Genomic DNA, 27,627 nt, shown 5'->3' on the forward strand with positions numbered 1-27,627 from the left:
ATTGATCTTTTTTCAATGTCTTCCTCTTCTAAGCATCTACTAACCTCCTGAGTCTGTTTTAAACTGTGACATTAATTCTCTTACGATCCTTTTCATCTCTTCTCTCTTTTTCACCCTCTGAACCCCAAGCGGTTTCTGGGCGTTTTTTGCTTCTGTCACATTTTTACTTACTGTGGGCTCTTCTTTTACACACACACACACACACACACACACACACACACACACACACACACTCTCTTCTCTTTCTCTTCTCTCTCTCTCTCTCTCTCTCTCTCTCTCTCTCTCTCTCTCTGTTAATTTTTTGCAAACTTTAAATGAGACATGAAGAATAAAGTGGTTTTAATAAAATATCACTAATTTAACTTGACATGTTGTTATGCTCATGATTTGTTCAGGGACCTCCAGAAATTTTAAAACAGTTATTTGTTTCATCATCAGTTTCTGGCTATGGTGTTATTTTGGTGATTTTTTTTTAAGGAAAATATTTGTTTCAAACCCGCCGGCATATTGGAGTTTTCAGTACTAATATACAACATGTATTGGACCTTTACAGATTTAAACATGTGAAACATGATATTGAATCAAGTGTCCTCCAAACAAGTTGTCCTGACATACAAAAATAACATTAGTCTGTTACACCAAGGCCACTTATCACAGTCTGTGTTTAGATCCTCATCCATTATTATAATTAAACTCTTCTGTTTTGCCAGTGAGAGTTAAATTATAATGTATCACAATTCAGAAGTGATGTTGCTATGGTTTCCTGCAGTTTAATAATCATTTCACACAGATTCTGCACTTTAAAACACCTGCCTGTCAATGACAAACAAATTGGCTGTGGTCATGGTATAAGACACATAAAACACAAATAAATGAAAAGAAAACCTCTCAGTCTGCACTTCAAATACTAACAAGCACAAAATTGCGTCCAGATCTTTAGAGCCCTGACAATGACACAGAAAATGTTTTGTTTTTTTTGTTGCTTAAACATGAAACTATGAAATACACATCTCAAAAATTTGTATCTTTAATATCGTTCCCTTTAGGGATGTTATTGTTTTTAACTTTTATCTTGATGTATTTCAGTTGCCAAGTTGTGATCTCTGGTTTTGGTCTTGTTTGAGAAATTTCTTTTAGTCTTTTACAGTCTGCTCTATATGATTTAATGCAGCAGCCTTTAAGGTTTACTTTGATTTCTTTGATTACAAATGTATCTAGTTTTATTTCCTCTCAGAATTTGACTGCATACTGTACCATTGTTGGTTTATGTCTGTCATCCATCTATGTGCGTTATGTAATAGAGTCAGTTCTGGCACCATTGCGGCTCAGTGTTGTCTTTTTGTCCCTTGTGGGCAGGGTACATAAATAGCACCAGCTGCCAAATGTTGGTAAAAATATGTAGATAAATTTGCTTCAGCACCAGCCAAAAACCAATGGTAATCTATTGAGTGGCTGGTAACATTTGAACATTAACTAGCCGTTTGGCCAGGGAACAAAAACAATTATTTAGCACCCTGCTTGTTAGGGGAATTAGATTTGCAACACAAAATAAATCTGGATTGCTTAAGGCACAAAAGTTCACCGTGCGTCTCTCTCTCTCTCTCTCTCTCTCTCTCTCTCTCTCTCTCTCTCTCTCTCTGTCTCTCTCCAGGTCATCCTGTCAGAGTTGTATTCCACAGGTTTCCAGCGTTCCTTTTCGGATGATGATGACCTGACCGCAATTGCTGATAGCGACGTCGTCTACGCCTTTCAGGCTCCTCCCCTCCATAGTCGTGGAGGCTCCACCACACCGCACTCAGGTAACCGTAGTAACAGGACATCCATCAAAAACACTGACTTCCCACACTGATTTGATTGCTTTTTTTCCTCCTTCCTAAATTCCAGTTTTCTCTTTTGAGCCTCCTTATGTCCTCTTGATCAACATTTATTCACACTGATTAACACTTTTAACCGTATTTCACATTCAGTGAGTTCTTGTGTTTCATTAACTGTATTTTTCACAGGCAGTGTATTCTTCCTTTTCATTCTGTTTCTTTATGCATGATAGCGCTCAAACAAATTAAATTAAATGCCATGTCTGAATGCCTGCCTGGTGCATCACATCATCCTGAACAAAAAGTTTGAGTAATGTCTCACCACGATGACCTCCTACAAATAATAAATCTATCTAAAACTCTGATAAGTCATCAGATTTGGCCAAATATGCCATTTCACTCCATTATCTGAATGCCAAATGGTCAAATTTCCCTTTTTTGAATGTTCTCAGGCTCTTGCTCTCCCGTCCTCTCTTATTTTGTTCATGAGGTGACAGAAGAGCTCAGTCTCCTTACACTCATAATGTAGAGAGACAGGTATGAGAGTGAGTCAGTCTTGCATCATCACCTCCCTTTTAAAAAAACCTTTTCTTGTCTGTGAAAGACTGCAGAATGCACTATTGACATGAGAATGTGTATAATGACACACACACACACACACACACACTTGCTGCTTTGTAGAGCAAAGTGGCTGGCTGAGTGTTCTATAGAGCCCCTTTGAGAAATGCACTTCACCCTATAAATGTTGCTAAATTGTTTTTAAAATAACCCACTGGTTTTTCTATGAAACATAAACATAACTCCTTTTACGTTGCTCAATATAATTTAGTTACATTAACTGGTACTGGCTTTAATTGATTAAATGATTAACTGATACTAGTTTAAACATTAAAAAAACTGTTGTATAATGTCTTATGTGGACTTATGTGGGCTTGAAGACAAATAAATTTAACATAAAGAGAGTTACAGACAGGGGTTGTGTGGTTGTGGTTAAATTAGAGTGTTTACCAGGCAGGTAGGAAAAGATACTATTGTTTGCTTTATGGGAAATGTTGGATCTGTGTTTTGGGAGTTTGACCCATACTGGAACTTAAAAATCTTGAAATGATAACATGAGCCCTGCTGCTTCGAGTTTGAACACATTATAATACTCAATTGTTGCTGAGGCCCTTTGTCTCACAAGCCTAATTAGGATTTCTGATGCACAAAGAGGTTTCTACCAGTGTTATCAGAGGGTATCTGCAGGTCTTGAAAAGTTTAATTAATTTTCCTCAAAAAGGCCATTAAAGGTATTAAAAACTTTTACATTTTTAAATTTTAAAAACTCATAAATATTTGGTTGCGGAAGTTCCAGACAGGAGGTCGTTCCATTCTTTTCCAGTCAGCATAACACCATCAGACCTGTAGCGAACACTGTTTTGTAATGTGATCATCTCATAATGGACAAGTGTTGACTTTAGCAAAAACTTGGATGCTTAAATAGATGAATCATTTTTAATTGCCAACATTTCTGCCTCTTATCAGGGTCCAGGTTGCATTTAATTAATTATATATTATGAATTATTGGTATACGCTGTTGGCAACGACTGAATGATGCAGTTTTGTTTCCTCAGCGGGAACTTCACTCTAAATGTATTTATAAAAATACAATGCTGAGGAGGAAAACAAGGCTCTAGATCTCTTTTATTGCACGACCAGTGTCCTGTCACTTCTCCTAAACAAAGACCTATGTTTGAAAGCCACACAGCAGTTACTTTAACAGATCAATGTGAATGTAAGGGGTTTAACTGAGTCATATTACCGATGTGAGTGTGAGGTCATTAATAGCATTTGGGTTGCCAGTTGTGGTCAGCCTTTTGTCCACTAAGCTACTGAATGAAGCCTTTATGGGGGTTTTTGTTACCCCCGAAAAAAGCTGACATCAATTATTCACATATGTGCTCAAAGTGCTCATTAAAAATTAAGACTCTTCACTTTCTCAACAGGAGGCTTTTCTACTGTCACTTCACACAGTAAAAACAGCGTCACAGTACAGAGAGAGGGAGCAGGCACATACAATGTGCTTTACACTTGTGCTCACACAAGCAGGCATGAGCATAAGCACACACATCCACTGTGTTAGTCAAGTAGGTAATGAATCCATTAGAATTACTCTGGAGAGTCTTATAAATACATGACCCTCAAGAGGAAACCTTAACACACACACACACACACACACACACACACACACACACACACACACACACACACACACATACAGAAATACACTTGTGATGAATCACACTTAAGTGCTCACTGGGAAATGTGACTTCCATTCATGTGAGCAATCTGATGAAAATGATGAATGGCCCTTACCTCAGAATAATTCATAAGATCACAGCAGAGCAGATTCCAGGATATCATAACTCCATTCAATGGGATTTATGTCATGTTTTATCAAATGTAGCACGTGAATTTACACAAGCATTACTGATGAGTCAAGGCATGGCATTGTGGAGATAAAAGATGATGTATCGCAGAATTTTCTGCATAATTTAGCCCTAGTGGGGTGGACAGTCGTTTGAAACAGCATGTAGACAATGGTAATACAGCTAAAGTTTTTACATAGAGCATAATTACATTTCATGGTCTGAAGCATTGTGGTAAATTGGGATTTTTGTTTTTTTCTTTTGTTTGTGCACCTCTTGTGTGTGGTTTATTTTTCAGTATATAAAGACTGTGTTGGACTGTCGAAACTTAAAGAATAAAACACCACTGTTGCTGCTGTTTCATTAAAACTTGACAAACCTCCGCTTCCTGTGGTGTCAACTGAATTAAAAAGATATAAACTTAAAGAAGCCTTATTGGTTTGAAGGAACTGAAGTGTTACTATGGTTACTGAGGTTATTTGAGGCCATTGTTACTCTGAGGTTTAAGACCCCACTTTTCCAATTCAGTGTAGTCACTCTGCTGTAAGTACGTAATGACACTGTCTCATTTACAAATGTAGTAGTCATTCCCTTAAATGACCTTGGCTCTACAACCTCTGGTTGATCTGGATTTGCCGTAGTTTTCAGACCAATTACTATGTGTAAACATGCCCTGCTGTGGAAATTTTTTTGGGGAAAGTACTACATATAGTGCATATATTTAACTAATTAAGTTTGTTTATTTTAATATGTTGAATTTGTTTGGCATATTAATGTGTTAATTGTGTTACTTTAAAAGGCACAAAAAGACATTTATTAAGTTAATTTTGATGAATTACTTTTGATTCATTTTTGATTTATAATTCAGCTGTAGAAAACATATTCAGTAGAGAATCCACAGTATTGTTTTCTTTCACTTTTCATCTATTAGCAGTGGTAGCATCATTAGGGAATAGGCTGCATGTCTTTTAATTGTGTTAACTTCTCATTACCACCATTACCTCTTAATACAACCTGTTTATCATACATCATGAAACATACACCATATAAATACTATAGAGGAGGTCAAATTTGGGATTTGCTGACATGATAAATGAAACACTGTGGATTGACACATGAAGATGGCAAATTTATCTCTATCAATGATGTGTTTTTCAAAATCAGAGGGAAATCAAGTTGTTCTAAAATCGAATTTGTGTGACAGTTATAATCTTTTTCCAGGATGGTACATGAAACATGAAACCAATAGTGGACTGGCTCAACAACCCATTACATATCTCATTTAATTTTTTTATTATTCTGGTGAGCTCCTGCAAATCTTTTTTAGAAGTTTATTTTGTTGAATTTCCCAACTGAATTTTTAGCAATTCATTCAGCTACATTCATTAACTTAGATCAGCATGTAGAAAACAATGATACTGTATTTTTCTCAGTCTGTGAGCAGGCAGCTGTCACCTACTGATGTCCTCCCAGGATTGTCTTTATCGTTCTGTCAAGCCACCACAGCATGACAATTTGAGGTCACTTGACAGCTGTACATTCGTTTTAAAACAGTAGAAGAGAAATGCATCGCACAACTCTGCTCAGAAATACACTTCATGTACTGTCCTCAGACTGGGAGAGAGACGAGGGTGTCTGAAAATGTGCTTTAACAGCAGGAGATGACAGGGAGGACTGAAACAGGCAAATTACCACCACAGCAGAATTTCGACATGAAGTACCAAGTTCAGATGATGATTTTCTACTGTGATATGGGGTTCATCACCACACCTCCTTGCACACTCTACCTCCTCTGTGATCCTGAAAATGATATTTTTGTCACCATTTTATTGCTGCTCCAGTATTGGAGGATACAAAGGAGGCAGCTGATGAAACACACATCTTCTTCACAAACAAGAGGGCTTTTCGGAGTTAAGAGATTGACCTCACTGCAAGGTCAAAATGACAATAGCGCTAGCAGCACTAGCACAAAAGTGCAAGCTCCTAATTGGGGTTATAAAATCCTGTCTATCAGAGACTATCTTTTACTTAAACTGGCCCTCCTGGATTGCATTTCATATTTTCGGTAATATTTACCAGGCTCACCATCGTACTGTCAGCATGCTATCATTTGCTGATTATTACTAAACATAAAGGACAGCTGAGTCTGATAAGAATGCTGTTAGTTTTGCAGATATTTCGAGCTGCTGGTACCACTAGACGAAAAGTCAGGGGGGTCACCACAATTGTTACAATTTATCCTGAAGGGAACATGAATGCCTGAATCAAATGTCGCTGCAATCCATCCAATAATTGTCAAGACACTGCAAATTATAACCTCATAGTGGCACTAGAGGAAAGGTCAGGGGATTATCAAAGTCAGATTTATAGACCATCTGGGAACCATGGATGCTTGTATAAAATTTCAAAAGTCCACCAATGTCAGTTGGATTCATCCTCTGGAGACCATGTCTGTGCAAAATGTCATGGCAATCCATGTATTTTAGACTGGACCAACAGACTGACATTGCCATCTCTAGAGCCATGCTGATAGCAAATATTAGAGGCAAAACAGGGCAGATATTTAAAAATGCACCACTCCTTCACAACTGTTTGTCAATTATGTTTGTTGGCATAAGATATATGATATTATAATGGTCTGCTTAACTGTAATATATTAACCAAACATTGTTGTAGGAGTTTTAATTCATTAACCAGAGTGGACATTCCTTGATGAATTTGCCTGAAAAACTGAACATACCGGCTGTGGAGGCAGTACTATGACATTGATAGTGTCATATTTGACTCTTAGCAAATAAATTGTCCAAACGCCCTTGTGCATGATTTTTGGCTTGTCCTTTTCATTCCTTTTTTTGTCTCCTCCTCCACATCACTTGCTGGTAGAATAAACGTGATACTGGGGAAGGAAAGGAGGGGAGGAGGAGGGTTACACTTTGGGATGCATAGTATGTTCTGTGTGGGTGCATAGGGGGATTGACATGGGCCGATGAATAATTGGTCATTAGTTTAATAGCAATGACGAAAAGCAAAGAAAATGTAAACCGTGACGATAAAGTTGAGTAAAAGCAACTGTTATGTCTTGTATTCGGTTATGTCGGAGAGGGTTTATTATATGCTGGGAATTCCTCTGTCGTCATGACCTGCTGTATATTTTATTGTTTGGGAGCTGGACTTCCCCGACTTTATCAGTAAGTGTTCCGGGGATATTGAATGAGCGCCATTCCCAGGTACAATAATGAGGTTTCGCATTTAGGGGAAATGGCAGAAGGAGGTCTCATGATGGAAAACACTGAAAAATCAATTAAGTCCAAAGCGCCAACAATAGCATCCCATTTCACCCTCAACAATCCAGGCAATTTGCACATAAATAGTGTGATAAAGCTCCATAATGCTGCACAAAGAAAAAGACTTCCCACTGAATAGAAGCTCAGGGAAAGCTTAGCGTGCTAACTTTGTGTGATGTTCACTTGGTGCCCTTGAAATTAAAAAATAAAGACCAGGCTCAGTCACATGTCTGCGGGATAATGGAGAAGTCAATCAAGATTTGAGCAGAGTGGATTGTGAGAGATGCGTGCACTTAGAGGGGCAAACTGGGCCAAAAGAGAGAGAATGTGTGTGTGTTGTTATATGTAAAAAAAAAGTAGAAGGTCCCAAGGGAAAGGTGGTAGAAAAGAGGATTTGACTCACATAAACAGGATCTACATTCTGAGATGGATAGAGTAATCAAAGTCTTGCTTTCAATTCTCTCTCCCATCTGTATTACTTCCACACACTTACTGTACAGTGTGGCTCCACAAACAGCGCTCTCTAGCAGGTTATTATCGAGTGTTCGGGTCCTGTCACGGTGAACTGTGGACCTGATGGTAAGCCACTGTGTCGTTCCCATTAACCCACTGAGGGCTGCGAGTAGGTGGAGGGATTTCACCATTACTCTGAGGTGTTTATTCGGTCTGTCAAATCCTTCAATCAGCTCCAATCCCCTGATACTTTTGCCCCAGTGACAAAGCGCAGCTCCCAAACGGATTTCTTTTTTATCTATGAATTTATTTTTTTTATTTTATTTTTTTGTGGCTTGCGGAAAGCAGAAACAACAACAAACAACAACAGTGAAATTATGAACTTGTTAACGAACAGATGCCTATTTAAACATCTAGCAGTTACGGAGCAACGTTATCATTGGAGTCGTGTTTCTGGCCTCTTCATTTAGATTTAAGTAATTTTGAGTTCAGTATTCACTCTCTGTTATCTCTGTTTATGGTCTCTTACAACTCCTGAGGGAAATATCTGGCTCTTGCTGCTAAATGCCCCACTATGTTCTCCAGCTATCCACTTACTGTCTGTCTGCTGTTTGGGGCTGCACAGGTAGTGTACAGTGAGTTTTTAGAGCGTTTGCACTGAAAACAGCTGCCTGAAAATGACTGTGTATGGGTTGAGAGCGAACCAGAACAGTTGTGGGCTGGACAGCTAAACAAGGAGCTGAAACACACTATAAAGCTCCATAAAGCAGAGGGGTTTGATAATTCACTGTAGGGTCATTATCACCACCTCCTTTCACTTTGTCACATTGTCATTCTATAAGTTCTACAATTATCGATTGTAGCCGCTTTAACAATATCAAAATCCAATTTGAATTTCATCTCATGAAATGTAGATTTCATGTGTTCTCCTGCAGCATAACAGATAACTTTGGGATCATGGGGACATAAAAGTCTGGATGCAAATTGGTTTAAACTGACCTATTTTCCAGAAAATAATGAGCTATGTTATGTAATATAATGGACTGTCTTATATGTGATGGCAAGATCGTTGCAGATATAAACATGCTGCAATATGTGTGCTCATGAATACAAGTAGTACAGAAGTTGACTCATACTGAGACAAAGACATCAAATATGCAAATTCAAACCTGCAAAGTACACTTCCTGTGCAGTGCCATTAAGGTAATTACAGGCCGCCTAAAGCAAACTCAGCGCAAAAAAGCAAAAATATTCCAGGAAAATTCACAGGGGAACTCTTGCCCCTCCAGTAGATTTCATCATTTAAAATAACCTGAAGAGAATGAAGGCAGAAAGAAATTTGGTATGTCTACACTCGGTGCTCTGATCATCACGACTGCCTCTGGAACGTGTTCTCAAATCATCTGGGAAATAACAGCTACACTCAGCTCAGCTGCTTCGTGTAGAACAACACAAATGGTGCATAAATGTCTGTGTGAGTGCCAACTTAAAAAGCTTCCTCTGCCCACAAGCCTGTTAAGACAAAACAAACCTACAGTGTAACTCGCAACACAACTTAATTTTGTTCAAGTGAGTGGGTCAGCAGGGTTTGTTCATGTTGGCTTAGAGCCATTTTCTGTTATCTATCATTTTGTCCTCAGCGACATACTGTAGCAGGGTGGCAGCTGAAAGTAAGGAAAGAAAGAAAATGCCTTGCCAGTCCAGCTGTCACCCAAGTTTGGTGTCAAATGCTAATTTTATGATCTGTTATGGTCACATTTTAGGCTTAAGTTCTAATTGATATCTAATGCCACCTTAAGATATTTCTATTCAATGTGTCACAATAATGTATTTTTTATTTTTTAGTTAATATATCCTTACTTGGTAAATATATGTGATTTTGCTATTAAATAAGCTTGTTTTTCTGCTACCCATTGATGTCTCCATATCACCCTTTGCCACACCATGAATATTCCTGTAGATCTTTATTATTATTGTTATTATTGTTAATTAATTAATTTATTTCTTCAGAGATATAAACAACTAAAATGTTCAGCACTGTGCTGTGACATGTTTATGAACTTTTTAGGACATGATGTAACTAAATGCAAAATGCCATGGGCAATTTCAGTGATTGCGACTGTCTGTGGTGTTTTCCCTTAATACGAGAGGGCAGTGAGGGTATTGTGGCTACTGTGAACGTAACACGGTGCCTTATAACGAAACAGTATGACAAAGACAGAAGAGCAGTGGGAAGGTGACCTGGGTGTAGTTGAAGGATGGTGGAAGAAGAAGGTAAAAGGAGAGAGAAGAGAGCATCAGGTGTATTTAGTTCCTCCCCTGCTGCATCTCTAATCCGTCATTTTGCTGCTGGCAGTAAGCTCAGGTGCTTTGCTGTCAACAGGGGCATTTGTGGTCAGATGGCTGTTTGCTGCCAGGACCTCTGATTCGTCCAGGGCTAAGCCTATGGCCCCCTGGGTATTTTTAGTCAGGTGTGTGCATTGCATTGACAGGGGTCACTCATTTGGTCTTGAACCACTTGGGAGCAGTGTCAGTTCCAGTCAGTATGTGGCCAAAAATCTCTCTCTTTGCTGTTTCTCCATTCATCTCACTTTCTATTTTTACGCAGCCAGTAATGAAAAAGCAGAATTGTTTGGGAATAAGACCTCAATGTAAAAAGACATTTGCCTCTGGTGTAACAGCAAATTATGATTATCTATTTAGTATTTACTTTCCACTCATACTAAGGCTTTTGTGTGTGCGATTGTATTCCTCTGTCTGAGTAATGGGACCATCAAGAGAACAGTTCTAACTGATGCAGACACTTATTGTCTATATTAACAGAGACACTCCAGGAATGTATTTTTTAACACTATCATCCTCAATATATTCTTATTCAATAGCTGCAAGACATATTGAACCACTGGTGCCTTACCATGAGTAAGCGTTGATTGCAAAATACTTTGTTACTGTGTGTGTGTGTGTGTGTGTGTGTGTGTGTGTGTGTGTGTGTGTGAGAGAGAGAGTGTGTGAGTGTGTGAGAAGACTTACTATAGTCCTGACTGTGTTTAGTTGTAAGAATATATGTAACAGTGCATTGTGTCCTCCCAGGCACAAAAAAACTCAGATCCCACAGAGTTGAAACAAACTCAAAAAATCTTCTTTTGTTGCAGTTATTCTGATTGTGTTTCTCCTCTTGCGTCCTGACCGCTTCTATGAAGCTGAGGGTGATTCAGCCCAAACAGTCAGATAGTGAGAAGCTGGTGGCAGTGGGGATAGTATATTGATAAATAGAGTGCCAGGGAGGGAAGGGAGTATAAGATAATACAAACGGAATAAATGGAGGAGAAGAGAGTGCCAGAGGAGGTGTAGTATCTTCTTCGGGGCTAAGCTGTTTAATTAACGCTGCTATACTCACCACTTCCAATCTCAAGAGCGATTTCTGTTTCTCTTCTCGTTTCTCTCTCACTACACCCACTCCCTCTGTAACTCTACCCCTTTCTCCCTCACTTCACTTGCTTTCACTTCAGTCTCAATGTTTATCTTTTAATTAAAAATAGATTATAAACAGATTCCTGCAGCAACCATGACATTGTCACAACAACAACAGACGGTTCAATATCATGCTAATTGATGATTAAAGCAATACATTTATGAAAGGACATCAATGTGCAGCTTTTCTTCATCACTGATAATGTTCCTCTTCATTGAAGTTGGGTTGTCCCTAAACATTTTTTTCATTCACTTTGGGAATTACTTTTTATTAACAACTGCTCTTTCCTTTTGCCCTCTCTCACTCTCTACTTTTCTATCGACTCTGGTCTCTTTTCTCTTTCACTTCTCCCTCCCTCTGTCTCTTTGCACCCCACTAACACCTCCCTCTGCCTGGCTCTCCTCTGTCCATCTCAGAGAGGAAGGGAAGAGGAGGTGAGAATGAGAGTCTGGCAGGAGGTTCTCCCAGTGCACCCAGGACATGTGGGCAAAATCACACTATTTGCCATGCATGATATATTACTTTCTGGTTTTAAAACTACCCACTAAAATACTGGCACAGTTAAAGTAGGGCTGATTTGTTTAAATGTCAGTAAGCATAGATGTTTATATATTACATAATAGGGAAACATTTTTAATGAGAATAATTGTGCCAAGTTGCAAAATGTTCATACATGCTGCAATATTAATACATTTCATTGTTATTTCCTGCTCTTGTCTGCGTATAGTAACTAAAGCATTATTACTGTTGTCACAGCATGTAATTACGGTAAGGGAAAGATAATGTTCTTGGTTGAGTATTGAAAAAATAAGCGGAAAAAGGCCACATTCTGTCACAGCTGGTTATGCAGGGCAACTGAAATAGGACCCAAACGCAGCCAGAAGAGGCTGCAGGATGACTTCAGTGATAGCTACAGTAGGCAGACCTAGACAGGTAACAGCAGATCCAGACAGCCAAAATCACACAGCAAAGGCAAACAAAGCAACTAGGATGAACTGACAGAGTACTGGTGGAAATTAACCAGTGTATGTACTATTGGGCTGATTAGGGGAAGTGGGAAGAGGTGAGGAGGCGGGCGGGGAAGGGCAGTTAAGTAGGCCTAGCAGGAAAAAAGGTGGAAAAGTTTGAGGGCATCCGGTGGATGAGAGGAGAATGGCAATGATGCATGGAAATGAAGAAGAGAGAGATGACTGAAAGGGATGAACAGAGAGGAAAGATAAGCCAAAACAGGACTGTGACAGATACTGTGACACATTCTTTCCCTAACCTTAACTAACTGTTGAACATAATCCTTGTAGCAATTATGTTCTTCTCAAAACTCAACTGGCAAAACACATATCTAGGAGCCAGATTTGTTATTATATATATATGCAGAATATATAGAATAACATATAGAATCTGCTCCTTCCAATATTTACAAGAGGTTTCATCTAATGTTTTAAATTGAAGTTATTTAGTGATACTTTGTACAGGAAATACTGAGTAGCTACTAAGGAATTAATCAAGAGTTTGCTACTTTTCTAAGATGTGCAGGTTAACAGAGAGGTGCTTAATTGATTAGTTGGGCGTTAATAGCTGGATAGCATGCAAAACTGAGAATTAAAGGTGTCAGACAAGGTAGAGGGGGGTGCGAGACTGAGACAAAGAGAGAGTAGATGAATTGGTCATCTGAATTACAGGAAATATGCATAACGTGACATCAATTTGCTCCTGTCTGCTGAGAAAGTAAAACATCTCCATGTGATTTAGTAGCAGTTTGGACAAACATTAGTCAAAGCTTTTTCCATTTTCTCAGCTTGTTTTAACAATCAGCACTTATTCAGGCGCTATTATTTTTTAACCAAAGGGTGTATTTACTTACTCGAATTCCAGTTATTCAGCAAAAAGTACTTCTCTGTCTTTGTCTCTGACGCAAAAAGAAATGCTCTCACACAACACTTTCCCCGTGTGTCTCTCCAGTAATAATCTGTCTGCTTGCTTTTGTAAAGCCGTTAGATCCAAAACTTTACATCTATTCACACTCGACTTTCCTGCTTGTGTGTTTAGGATTGGTTTTGTGTGTGTGTGTGTGATGTTAGAAGATGGCAGTGATTAATTGCACGGAAGGGTTCGAACAAGCATTGTTTAATTAAATCCTCTGATAATGTCAAAGTTTATGTTTCCTGGGAGACACGAGGTTGGGCCTTCTGCATCCCCTCAGCTATTACCCACTATTAATCATAGCATGTGTGTATGTGTGTGGGTGGTAGAAGATGTAATTCTTCTTACAGCTCCTCAGGGCAAATAAGAATCAAAGGGCAATTCTGGTGTAATGGAAATTCTCTTATAATGTTTTCAGAAGCACAGTGTAAACGTGTCACATTAGACGCTGCTCCTTCCATAACACTTTATCAGTCAGGCACCCAGAGCTGTTTTATACGCTTGGTCCATTTCAGTCTTGCCTTTCAGAATAAGGACTGATCAGGTGTGACATTACCGGCTCTCTGCCAGCAAATTTGTTTCTGTTTTTTGACTGAATTTATATTCAAGTAGTATATTAGTAGTATTAGTAATAGTAGTAGTAGTAGAATGTTAGCACTAAAAATATCCAGAAAATAACAAAACACTACCTATGTAACAGCTTTTCTTAGTTGCTGTAAACTAATACTCTTTACCCTTTTATTCACCTCCTACACCTCCAAGTTAGACATATTGATTCTTCTTACATGTGTGAAAACAAAGCGTATGGATTTGTTGAGCACTGAATAACAGCACGGAGATACCTGGATATCAGTTTTCTTCACTGGATACTGATGTATTATTTCATATGAGTGAGAAGGCTACAGGAAGGACTTTTTAAGTTGTATTAAAGAAGCGTAGCCTTGTTTATTAATTACATCTTTTGAAAGTCACTAAATTCTCTTTAAAAAGAAGAAAAAAAGGGGATTTTGTCAATTGTCTCACTTCAGGTTTATTTCCACACCAGGGTAGTAGTTTAGTTTTAAATGATTACATAACTGATGGGATTTTCTCTCTACACAAAAACTGTTAACATTGTGTTGACAAGTACAGTTTCCCTATTCCCCTATGCTGATGTGTCTAATTTGAATTTCTCCTATGAGGGTTCAATAAAGGAACATCTTATCTTATCTTATCTTACAGTTTATTTCATAATGAACAAAAACAAACTGTGTGTGCGTTTGCACCCCAACACTTCGGATCTCTACTAGTATGTTTGCCTTTATTAATCCCAAATCTCTCCACTCCTCTGCTCTGCTCAGGGTATCACCACAGCCTCCCCTCCTCCCCCTACACCTCTAAGGCTGGACCGGATGGTCAGAGGTTACCTCCGTCTGGCACCCTCTCCTCTGAATACCTGAACCAGGGCGGCTCCACCAAGGTCCTCCTCCTCATCTGCAACACAGCAGGATCTGGCCAGCAGGCTGTCCGGTGAGCTGCAGATTGATTTTTAAGTTGTTGTTGTTGATTTAGTTTTTATTGAGCAGATATTGTGTACTGTGTTTATTCAGCTGTAGAGTTAAGGCTTCATCTTGTGAATTAGTTTTGTTAAGCACACAGCAGCAGAGTCAGGTATCTTTGATTTCTTTTATGAGATCGCTTTTGGTAAGCTTACATTTGTGAAGCAGCTGCAGAGACATCTTTCCTCCTGTTCTGCTGTGGCTACAGTCTTAAATCAAATACCTCATTTATTCTTTTCCCCTTGCATCGTCCAGTGGTGTCTCAATTTCAACATCCAATTTCTGTTCAACTTTGCCCTATATATCTATTGCATGAATGCCACAGACTAGGCTGGTTTTATTTAGCTCCCGTTCAGCTATAGCTTGAAGCTGACAATGTAGAAACCTGAGATAGCGATCAGTTGCCATATGTGACAACAAGGGTGGACAGCATCATTAAGTTCTTAGAACCTAGAATGCATCTGATGTACAACAATAACACAGTTGGACACAACAGTATAAGCAGCCGTAATCCAGCTACAGCTGGACCTTTTGGTTTGTTGCTCGCAGGTGATCTGTGTTGTTTTGTTCGAGGATAAAAGTCCCACAGGGGCTGAACGGCATTGCCAATCAGAAAAGAAAATGCTCTGATCACATCTTCCACCTAATGACATTGTCACTGTAGGCAACATCACAAATATTAAAAGGATCCAGACACTTATAAATATTTCAGTCTGGTTAGAACTGGGGAAGGATTCATGCAGCTAATCCAAGTTAATGTGTGATTATTTTACAGCTACTTTAAAGATTAATCCACTACACTACAAATGATCATAGCTAAAGCGGGGCAGACGTGTGATTGTCCGGTTGAGCTCCCAGTGATCCCGTTGAAATACTTTATATTGATGAACACAGTGGAAAACTTGCCAGCACACCTGGATTATTCCTAGTGAGAATTACATGATATTTGATTACATTTTTAATACAGTTAAATAGAAAACTGGTGGCTCTTAAGTTAAGGATAATGTATCACCAAACCTTTTGTCTAGCAAACACCAGCATAATTGAATCAGTGGTGTAATGGTGTCCTTCAGTGGATGAATTAAAGACTTATAAATGGCAGTGAATAACCTGAGGGGAGGGGTACATTTCAGTTAACATACTGTGGACTCACGTAGGGTCTACACTCATTTATATTCCTGTTCTGATGTTCATGTTTGTGTATGACAGTTTATCCAGTCTTCGTTTTTGCATTAAAGTGAATTTTTGAACTGCTGGAAAATTTTTACTTGGTGCACACTGACTGGGTCACACAGTTCCTGCTGTTTTTTTTAAGTGGCACGTTCATGATGCACACACACATTTAAGTCACTGTAATGTTCCTAAACCCATCATAAGACATTGTGTGCTTTGTAACACAGGGCATTATTCTGGGCGTGTTCATTTGACCATGGGTAGACAGTGATCCTCTGATACTAAGGGGCTTATTGTGTATAAAGTAATATTCCCGTTGTTACTGCTCAAATTATAATCAGGTTCCAATTTGCCTAGAGCGATCAACAAAGCCTAACCTGTTATTGACACGAGAGGATATTTTTCTTCATTAGTCATTCTGTTTCAATCATGATTTTTTGCTCTTAGTGAAGCTCAGCTTGATTCTTGCTGAGTACACAGTGTTCATGCTTATATGCTCATAAATCCAAGATGGAAACAGATAACAGACACTCCTAATAATGGCCTAATAATGTCAGGATGTGACATTTGAGAACTCAGTTGTCCACATGCCATAGGGCTCATGGGCTCGTGTACATTGCAGTAAACATCTGAGTCTATTCTATGTACTGTAGCCATCCATCACCGAACTTAAAGGACAGGTCTTAGTCTATTGCACCACTTTCGGTACAGCTAAGACAGCTACTATGGCATTTTAATTAATCAAATGAAACTAAACATGGCCAAAAGTATTTGGACACCGACACCTCCTCCACTCTTCTGGGATGGTTTTCCACAAGATTTTGCAGGGATTTTCTCCCATCTAGCCACAAGAGCATGGCTCACAGTTAGCGTTTCAACTGATCCCAAAGGGGTTTGACAAGGTGAAGGTCAGGGTCTCCTTTGATTCCAAACTTGTAAAACCATTTTGTTACAGACCTTGTTTTGTGCACAGGGCCACTGTCATGTTGAAAAAGTGAAGGTCCTTCCCCCAAGTGTTGCCAGAAAGTTAGAAGCACAGTATTGTTTCATGTATCACAGTATGCTGTAGCATTAAGATGTACCTTAACTAAAACTTATAGGGCTCGCCAAACTATTGGAATGATTATACAGAGAGACAACAAACAATAGCAACACAAACTGCAGCTTCCAAAATAACCATTAAATTGGATCAAAACTCCTCTAAAACATTCTAACTTTCCTGGAGGTAGGATTAATTGCAGGAATGTTGTTTCATACTACTGTACGTTAGTTTTAGCTAGGTGAACCTAATAAACAATTCAGTGTATTTGTGTTGTGTAAGTCACCCATTCATGTAAATATTAAAAACTTTGGATCTAATCTGTGAGAGGTCCTGAACTATTTGACAAACACAACTGACCCTTCCATTAACCTCACATATCTATTACAGCCAGCACGAGCCTCAAGTTAATTTAATTTATTTTATCTGACTCCACATAATGTCACTTCAGGCTGGCAGTACAGGACACGAGGCACTGACAGTAAAGCCTTGACGCATTTGACACCTGACAGCTTGACAGATGTGGTGATGACACAATAGGCTGCAGTGACCTCCTGGCAATTTCTTCCCTTTCCATGAGCCCAACCTTTGTGGAAATTCATTTGTGAGGTGTTGGAGTGTGGGTGATTCGCTACGTTAATCAATCTAAAAAAATAAATGCAGAAGAATTTATTTATTTTTACAGTACAACATCAGAAATACTGCAAGTAAATTACCTTGGGTATAAACTGGGTTCCATTGATGAAAACAATTGAGTAATATGTAAACTTGGATATATTGCAGCAGCACCTGTCTTTATATATGCTATAGCACTTGCACGTTGTCATTCTTTTTTACTAACCCTCCCTCTCCTCTCCTCTCCTCTCCTCTCCTCTCCTCTCCTCTCTCAGATTTGGACCTCCATTTCTCATGCGTGAGGACAGGAGCATCTCCTGGGACCAGTTGCAGCAGAGCATCCTCAGCAAGCTCTATTATTTGATGCTGAATGGATCTCAGGCTCAGGTAATGCCTGCACATCCAATAACCAATAACATGTCACCCACTCTATTCTGTGCCCTAGACCCTTCTGCTCAGGGGGTTCCTGGATCTTCTTTACTCCAGTGGACCAAATTAAAAGCAGCACAGAGCAGAGATTAGTTAGAATTTTAATCAATTGTCATTAAGGTTGGATCCTGTCTTTGAATTAAATAGTTTCCATTGTCTGTTTACAGTTGACTGAGTCACATTTGGAGCTATTATTATTATTATTAAAAATTGAGACCAGAAATTGAACCACTTAACAGTGTGTTTAAAGTCTGATGCTTTGATATTTTTCATGATTTTGATGATGCATTTCGAAAAGAGCTAATTCCTCTGCTGAGACGACAAATAGTTTTTCTGCTCAGCAATCTGAGTGAATAATTGTTGAAGTTTGAGTAACTCTTTGTATATTGGACCATAGTAACTACAGTATTGTACTGGCTCCTCCTTATTAATTACCTATCTCTTGAACGTAGTGTGCTGTAAAATCAATATTTTTCTTCAAAACCTTTCAAACCCACAAAGGACTGATGTTTTATACAGATGTTGAAGTCGTCACACCTGATTAATACAATTTAAATTTAGTTGTTGTTGTTCTGAGTTTTAGCAATCTCCTGCTCTGTTGCACCGCAAAATCTTGCATCCTTCATTCAAAGACAAGAAAAAATTAATTTGCAATACCGGAAATTGCTTTTAATCAAAGAAATCCTTCAAATCAACCATATTAGAAAGGAGTGCACCTGAGGACATTATATTCTATATTCTCTCTCTCTCTCTCTCTCTCTCTCTCACACACACACACACACACACACACACACACACACACACACACACACACACACACACACACACACACAGTCCAAGCCTTTTATGGCTTTTATTTGCTGAGTATACATTTAATTATGTCACTGCAGACTCTAAGCCCAATAACACAAATCCTCATTTTTACTAGTATATAAGAAGGTCCGTATTTTAGTGAAAATAAAAATTACACTGATTCATTTGAATATGTACTATTGCTGCAGTCCTGAATTAAGATGTACATGATACATCCTGTCATTCTGAAGTGTTCGTTTGACGGACAGCCAGTCTTGCATGTTAAAATCCACCTCTACTCTCACCTCTCCTCCGCTCAGTATGTACAGCAAGCTTTGACGATGATCCCTGACTAGCACATCTCCACTTCAGCTTCATCTGTTCCTCCATAGACAGTTCAAGTGATCTGTACACCACAAGCCCTAAACCAAAGCTCCACTCTCAAATACACACACACGCACCGACACTGTCCCCACGGCTGGTTGTCGGGTTGCCATGGGCAACACCATGGTGACAGGCAATATTTGAGGTGGCCTTATCCAGAGTGAACAGCTCTCAGCTTTATAAGAAAAGAACTGAAGAGGAGGAGAAAGAGAAATACCAGCCTGTTATTTACTGATCTCTATCTCAGTGTCTCACATCCTCAAAGCCTATCTGGCTGGTTGCAACCGCGTTTACCCTTTTCTCCTTAATAAAAACAAAGGTCACCAGGATCTTTAACTTTTACAGATTTGTTTAGCTAAAAAAGCCTCTAATATCCCCAGAGTGTAAGGCTTCATATATTTGCTGAGGCTTTGTTTTAAAAGGAAAAATAAAAAAAATAAGAGCAGTGATCTTTTGTAAAAATAAGAAGGCAACTTGTGATCTTACTGTTATCACTGTGTAGTATGCTTCTTTATTATGAGGTGTTTTGGTGCCACCCAGAGGTTTGTTTAGCTAGATACAACTTTCAGTTCAGGGTACAAAAAAAAAACTTGTTTACTTGTTTGTCAAAATCCAGCTCTTTTTTTCCCAGCCATTATATTTTGTAAAGAAAAGATAGTACATTTGAATGTAAGTGTGTTAATATGAGTGTTGATTGTGTGTATGGTCTGTGCCAAATGGCTGGTCAAGTAATTTTAGATCTAGATAAGAGGTTTAAAAGTTGGATGAAAGGTAAAGTTTATTGTTAATGTGTTGGACAACTTCCGTTTAAGCTTTTCATCACCAAGCCACAGCCACATAATGGCTGTAATGACTTGAAGAGTTGAACTATTTCAACTTTGTCAGAATGTTCCCCCTTGTAATATTAACGTTATAGTGGCTTTTCTTCTTCAGGGTATTAGTTGTTCTTCATCTGATTCAAAATCATCCCAGAAGTGCCTCTTGCTTTTACAATTAATGTTAAAATGAATAAATGAATGAAAACCAATGCCTTAGCTTTTCTTAATTCTGTTTTAATCCATAACATATTGAAGCCCTCTCAAATTTTATGATAACGTTTTGTATTAAAGGACATTCTGTGCATCAGGTTTAATATAGGCCACTATATAGGCAAGAAAGTTTGTGTTTTTTATTCTGACACCTTCTGACAAGTTGTGGGAACATTACCTCTGAAATAAATGTATAAAATGTACTTTATTATATATATATATGTTATATATACTAAAGGAGTCAAAAGAGAGAGTAAATTGTTTGCGGTTTTTGTAACAAAAACCAGACAGGCAAATTACAAATTTAAAGGGTATTAAAAATTCTCTCAGTTCTTTTACAGTTCTGGAAGATTTTGTTTTATATTGTTATATATATTTATATATATAATTTATTGATCAAGAGCTCACCCAAAAGAGGATTAGTTCTGGGTCCCCAAAGCACCCAAATTCCAGATGAGATTGACAGTTGATTGACAGTTCTCCTATAAGGCAGCTTACAGATCTTTCTGTTGAAGCTTGTGGATGCTTAACTCTCCAGAGTTCATTCAAAAATGTCCCAAACTCGTTTATGATTACTTATTAGTGTGAAGTGTCTTGTCTGCTCTTCTTCATTATAGTCATTAGATAGATAAGGCCTTCTGAATGCATGCGTGCTCAGGCCCTTAATACTGAATATTTTTCATTGCTGCTTTAGGCTCCTATTAACCAACTAATTTATTTCTCTTTATGCTCAGCTGCAGTTCCTATTCTCCAACGGCAACCTGCTCAGAATGAACGCATTAGCAACCTGATTCTGCTCTCTGCTCCCTAATAACTCAGTCTCCTTCTCTTTGCTGCTGAGGCAGCAGAGGAGTTATAATCTATCTCTAAATGCATTTTTTTCTTGATTTGAGTGAGGAGGCAGCAAGACTAGTTGCCAAATATAAATGAGGGAGGTTGTATGCTTTTTAACTGTTGTGATTATGTTATGTATAGATTCTGCCTGAAATTAGAGAATTGTTGGGTTTACGCAGCACTTCATTTCAAGAGTTGCTGAAGGTTTCTTGCAGGTGTTTCTAAATGACTTGTTTACATCCATACAGTTCATTCAGAGGCTTTATAGTACCCAAAGGCAATGCTTGTTTTTTCTTTCTCTCCATTCAAATGACACATTTTTGTCAGATTAATATAAACAAGCTTTTCTGGCTATATTTACCATTTTTTTAAAGTCAAAATCATATATCCCCTGAATTTGAAACTTAGATAAATCTTTTAATATAATAGGTTGACATTGTTTTAAGTGGGGGTGCGAGCTCTTTAGGGAGACAGCTGTACTACTGTAATGTGTATTTCTCTACCTGCAGAATGCCGGGGTGCTGTTTAAGGTCAGAGTGGTGGGGGTATCAGCAGTCTACAGCTACCTGTCCCCGCAGGACAGCAGACCACTGTACCATCCTGCAGTTGACAGGTAGGAAACACACACCCACATGTCCACTCTCACAAAGAAAATCAGTGTACCTACACAGACACACACTCATATCAGCATGTCAACACTCTATCTATGTGTGGTCGATAACACATTTATGACAACATAGATCTACAGTCAGTTCATGATAATAGCATGCACATCCTCTAATACAGCACACACATATGCTGAAACACTGGCATATACATGTTCCACATGGCCTTGAGGTTGGAATGGTAGAAACGCAAAGAAAAATGCAATCATTTACATAAAAATAACTTAATAAAGCTCTTTAATTGGCCACACCACAAATGGCTGACATTGAACTGACTACATGAATGTTTAGTAGTAGTTTAGACAAAAAGCTGAAATTCCTTTCAGAAGCCAATCGCCCTGAAGAGGATTACAGGGAAGTGAGTATAATTATATCAGTTTGACGGTATGAAGATAAGGCCTTTTAATACTTGTGTGACGGACACTATCAAGGTGTCGCCATACAGCTGCAAAGCTTGGTATAAATCTCTGCTGTTCTGCTGAGATGTGTTGAAGTTCAAGCCTTCCACAAAGGAGCTAGGAAATGAGAACGTCGTCCATGTTAGATAAGACAGTCCGTACATGTGTATGTGTCTGTGTGTGTTTGTGTGTCTGTGTGTGCGTTCATGCTTTTGTCAGAACACGTGTTCCTGTTTCATTGGCCACAAGTCATTACTAACATCACCTTCAAAATCTAACTGATTTCATTCACAATACCCACAGATAGGATCAATATCAAAAAATAACTAATCATAAACTCATCAAATACTAACTTGTGTCTCATATGGTAATCAATAATTTATTTTATTTATTTATTTAATGTTTATTTAGGAGCAAGTATATAGCATTTAATTGTTATAACCAAAGCCAGTTTTTCTTGTTGACTCAACAAGAAAACACCAGCAAACACAATGAGAAAAAGCCATCTGTCCAAATAAGGAATTATGAAATGGAACAGTTTCCCATATAGGTGCCAGCAGGTCAATAAGCACCTCAGGTCGTCATTTATCAGCTGCTTAACATGTCTGTACAATTTTCTTTTTATGATTCAGAAACTGAAGTCACCTGGGTGACATGTCAGCTCAGCATGTATAAAGATGCTTTATGCTAAACTCATGTTTGTGTTCACCCCTATTTTAGTCAAACCACTGTCTAATAGAGATTTTGTCCTTGGTCTTTATTTAGCATTTTCCATTACTGATTTTTGTATCCAAACTCCAAACTGAACAAAAAGGAACGAAAGATTCTTTTCTACCAATACTTTCCGACTGTTTCGTGCATACTGCCTCCAGGAAATAGCTATTTGCTTGCACAGCATCAGAATCAGCGTTATTGGTTATAGCAAGTATTTACAACTAGTAAAAAATAAGTGTATTCAAAAAGCAACACATACAAAACATACAGTCTATATACATACATACATGTATATACAAGTCAGTTGTTTCTGTAAATTATATACAAATACAAATAGTTAAAAGAAATAAATACTGAATGGCCAAAAGATTACTTTATATACTTGAATTGGGTGGTTATGTAAATGCCTGTATACATGTCTATTTACAATATATAGTAAATGGTGTAGAATATTTGACAGTGATGGATGCTGTGTCCATGTTAAAGCACAATGTGTATTGTAAACTATAAACACATGACAAAGGATCTTGGCTTCTCCTGCCTATGTCATATATTGTATATTTCATATGGCTCCACATATACCTGGCTGTCTGCGGACTTTATCAAGACTCGCTGCAACAGCTTCAACTTTTACACATGGGATCAACACAATAATCACAGCAAATAAAGAAAACATTTGATTTCATATGTTATCAGCTTTATGTAGCCCACAGCTTTGTGTTTTGAGAAGATAATGAATGTACCTTTATCACTTGTCACCAAATATAGCAACCAAATAGCACATTGAGTGGTACAAATGTTTTAATTTGATAGAATTTCATTTTTAAATGTATTGCCCTGGTCAGCTTACTGGGTATTCACTTTGTTTCTAAATAATAGCTGTTTGTCTGCATGTTGTTATGCTGTTATATCTGGAGTGTGCCACTAGAATAATTATAGACTTTTTTTTCAGTGTTTAATTGACCAGCTGTTATATGTTGGCAGCAGTCTGGCCAATCAAAGCTCTGCTGCGCTGTGAACTGGATTCCATTTAGGTTTGTGTGCCCTGCAGTTTGTAGGCAGACATAAAATCATTCATCCAGATTCAATTATTATTGCAGCACTCATATAAAACTTAAGTACATTCACAAGTGGAGAGAGAGATTTAGATACAATAGGTGGAATAGCAGCAAATAGTTAAGTCGTTTTCTTATATTAATAATATTTAACTTCCTTAAATTGTGTTGACATCATCAGTAAGCCTGACATCTAGTGGTTACACTCAGTATGTACATGTTTATGCATTGAACACATTCAGAGAGAAAACACGAGTTCTCCTTTGAATGTACAATGAAACTACTCATAGTGAGAATCAGTCAAGATATTTGTCAGTGCTAGAAATCTCTGTTATCTTGATGTTGACAAGAATACAGATGCTTTGCAAAATCAAAGGCGATTGAATTTTGACACGACTCCGAAACATAGTGATCCGTCATGTGCCTGCAAGAAAAAACTACCTTTAGTATTCAGTCATTGTTAAATCTACCTTAGCCCTCTATCAGTGCCGATGGGCTGTTGCATACTGATGCTGTTTTATCTTTCTCACTGAGATCAAAGTAGCGAAGGTAAGCTCTGCAATACAAACACCCTCTCTGCACTGTGACTCAACATCATATTTTTGCATATTAATACACGATGTGAAGCCAGGTCTCACCTGTGCCCAGTGTAACTCTGTTGTTGCCACTGTGTGAGTATGTGTGTGTCTGTGTATATCAAGGTGAAATAAAATACACAACAGGTCCATTATTCTCTGCATGGCAGCAACACATATTTCAGCCTGCCTTGGTTTTCTGGTTTGTGGCTTTTGGAGATGAGCAACACTTAATACTAACATCACATCATAAGATGTGTGTTTAAAATGCGATTTTACAGTTTTTCTCTTGCTGTATTGTAGAGCTCTGAAGTTCTGTGGCCCTGGGGGACCTGCCCATGTGAAGCTTGTCATTGAGTGGGAGCACAAGACTAAAGAATGGTAAGCATTCAGGAAGACAGTTTATCACAGGTTTATTAGCTTTTGTGCTTGTAATCCAAAACACTCAGTAATTCAGTTTGTGTCTGTAAATAGACAAAAAAAAATATGGGGATTCAAACATGGTAAATACAACTCTGCAGCTGAATGGGAACAATAAACCCTGCATGTGTTTCAGTCTGTTTGGCAGCATCCAGGAGGAGGTGGTAAAAGATGCAGAGAGTGTGAGAAACCAGCAGCAGCAGCATCTGCAGCAGCATAGCTGTACCTTGGACGAGTGCTTCCAGCTATATACCAAAGAAGAACAGGTGAGTGAGACTGACAACTACCATGTAAACAACATAAGTCATTATTCTTAGCTCTGTGTTTCTTGTAAGAAATAAAAAATAGGTAGAGTAAAGCTTTGCCTTTGAGATGTCCTTGACTTTATATAGGTGTTCAAGAATAGTTCAGGTTTTTTGAAGTGGTGTTGTATGAGGTACTTATCCATAGTCTCAGTGAGAAAAAGCAGACAGGAGTCCCAGCATGGAAGCAGAGCAATGCACTGCTGAATACTGGGTCACCAGAAAAACCTATTTCAACCATATAAAAAAATAGTCCCACCTCAGTATCACTTTACGTGTATGGTATATTAAGACGATTTTCACCACTTTACCTTGCTGTCAGACAGCCCTGTTTTGGCTCTTTACCTATTTTTAAGAGCAGCAAATCATCAAAGAAGGAAAGATAGAGTCAATGAAATAAGATTTCATCAGTGTCATATCTACATTAATACTGTAACTTCCTTAAAAATAACAACCCGCTGATTTGCCTTTTTACGTATAGCATCTGCGTTTGCAGCGAATTTAAGCGTCTCGCACATACTTATATTGCTGCGCTGCTGCCACTGGCTTGCCCTCAATCAGACGCGAGTCAGGTTGAAGGCCTCCTTCAAAAACCCATAGACATTTATTTGGTCTTAACCACATTTATTTGGAGGAAAGACAGGAAACCATGATCTTGTTCCCCACTCTGCAGAAAACTCACAATTACAGAGTCATCTGCATACAAGCAGAAACAAGGAACATCCATTTTTTTGTTGATTCTGGCTGCCCCTGTGGGCAGAAGCGATAATGTTTCCATGTTCTCATTTCATTAAATTCAACGGGAATCCGACCAAATACGGCCCGGTTGCAGGCATAAAGAATTACTATATAGTCTGGTGTGCTTATGTAGATCATATAGAGGCAGCTGTATTTAGTCTGTTTCATGACCATTTAAAACTTCTTGTAGTAGGTTTGAAGACAAATCAGAGCTGTGCCAGAGCAATCGGGTATTGCAATCGTGTATTGCTCTGCCACTTATTTGTATGTAAAATGAATAAAAGTGGTGAAACCCCTGAATCCCCATTGGAAGATTAGAGCTTACTGGACATGGTTTCATTAAACCGGACCCAGTGGTATTCTAAATTGCAAATACAAAACTAAAATTAACTTTCACCTTAATCACTAATCCTCTTTTGGTGTATGGCACTGTGTTATGTTGTTTTCTTTCTTAATCTTCTGTTTTTCTTGTATGTTTTTGGGGTTTTTTGTTTTTCAGTTTAAGCTGAAATACTCTTGTTGCAATGGTTGATCATGTTCTTGTATTTACATATAACCATATACCATGGCCTTAAGCAAAAGCAAACCAAGCAGCCTTTATTTCATAATTCATATTACCAGCTCCACTGTTATGATAAAATAAACCTTTGCAGTTGACCCCCTCTGCACACTGTGACCATACATTTTTTCACACATTGGCGCATGGTGACGTCTTAACTTCATAATTTGTTGTTCATAGTTTTACCGTTGCCTCCTGTTGTTGTCCTGAGTGACATTAATCTTTCCAGTATCCACATGCAGTTTCACAATCTATAAAAAAAATATTCTCACTGGCCACAACTCCCACATAGTTACATCAGCAGTAAATCCTTATTTCTAGCAAGGCTGAATAGAAGAAGTAATAGGTTCAAGTAAGTTTTCACATACAAGGAACTTGCCTTGGAGTTTTGGTGTATAAATAAGACAAAATATCCCACATAGTCCAACAAGTCCCACATAGGTCAGGCAGTCTTATTATAAATATAAAATACAAAACTTACTGTAAACAGTATTATTGAAGAGAAAAGAGGTGTACATTGTTAAAAATAAGGAGAGTGCAATTTCCAAATGTTAAGAGTATTAAGAATACACCGATCAGCCATAACATTATGACCACCTGGGCTCCCTGGTGGTCATAATGTTTTGTAGCCCCATAAACAACAGACGTGTTTCTGACACCTTTCTATCAGAAACATGAACTGTTTCAGCAGCTTAAGCTACAGTAGCTTGTCTGTTGGATTGGCCACACGGGCCAGCCTTCGCTCCCCTCAACCACTTTTGATAGGTACTGAACACTGCAGAACACCCCACAAGAGCTGCAGTTGGAGATGCGCTGACCCAGTAGTCTAACCATCACAAATTTGCCCTTGTCAAAGTTGCTCCTATCCCACCCACTGACAGGAGACATGATAACCAGATAATCAGTGTTTTTCACTTCACTTGACAGTGCTCATAATGTTACGGATTGGTGTACATGAAGCATGTAGATTTGTGTCACCACTGAAGAGAAAAAATTAATACGTTTGCTGCATTTGTCT

The 27,627-nt window shown here is 38.4% G+C and overlaps 1 protein-coding gene across 1 annotated transcript in view; it reads left to right on the forward strand.

Annotated features, from left to right (window-relative positions):
- Positions 1-27,627, forward strand: part of usp43a (ubiquitin specific peptidase 43a) — a 106,148-nt gene that overhangs the window by 57,848 nt on the left and 20,673 nt on the right. Inside the window, exons 6-11 of the mRNA XM_051384193.1 lie at positions 1,652-1,799; positions 14,692-14,860; positions 17,992-18,103; positions 21,693-21,796; positions 24,894-24,971; positions 25,147-25,276. Of these exons, the coding sequence (XP_051240153.1) occupies positions 1,652-1,799; positions 14,692-14,860; positions 17,992-18,103; positions 21,693-21,796; positions 24,894-24,971; positions 25,147-25,276 (741 nt within the window). The remainder of the gene's footprint in view (positions 1-1,651; positions 1,800-14,691; positions 14,861-17,991; positions 18,104-21,692; positions 21,797-24,893; positions 24,972-25,146; positions 25,277-27,627) is intronic.

The sequence above is a fragment of the Dicentrarchus labrax genome, unplaced genomic scaffold (assembly GCF_905237075.1).
Source record: "Dicentrarchus labrax unplaced genomic scaffold, dlabrax2021, whole genome shotgun sequence".
Classification (NCBI taxonomy): domain Eukaryota; kingdom Metazoa; phylum Chordata; class Actinopteri; family Moronidae; genus Dicentrarchus; species Dicentrarchus labrax.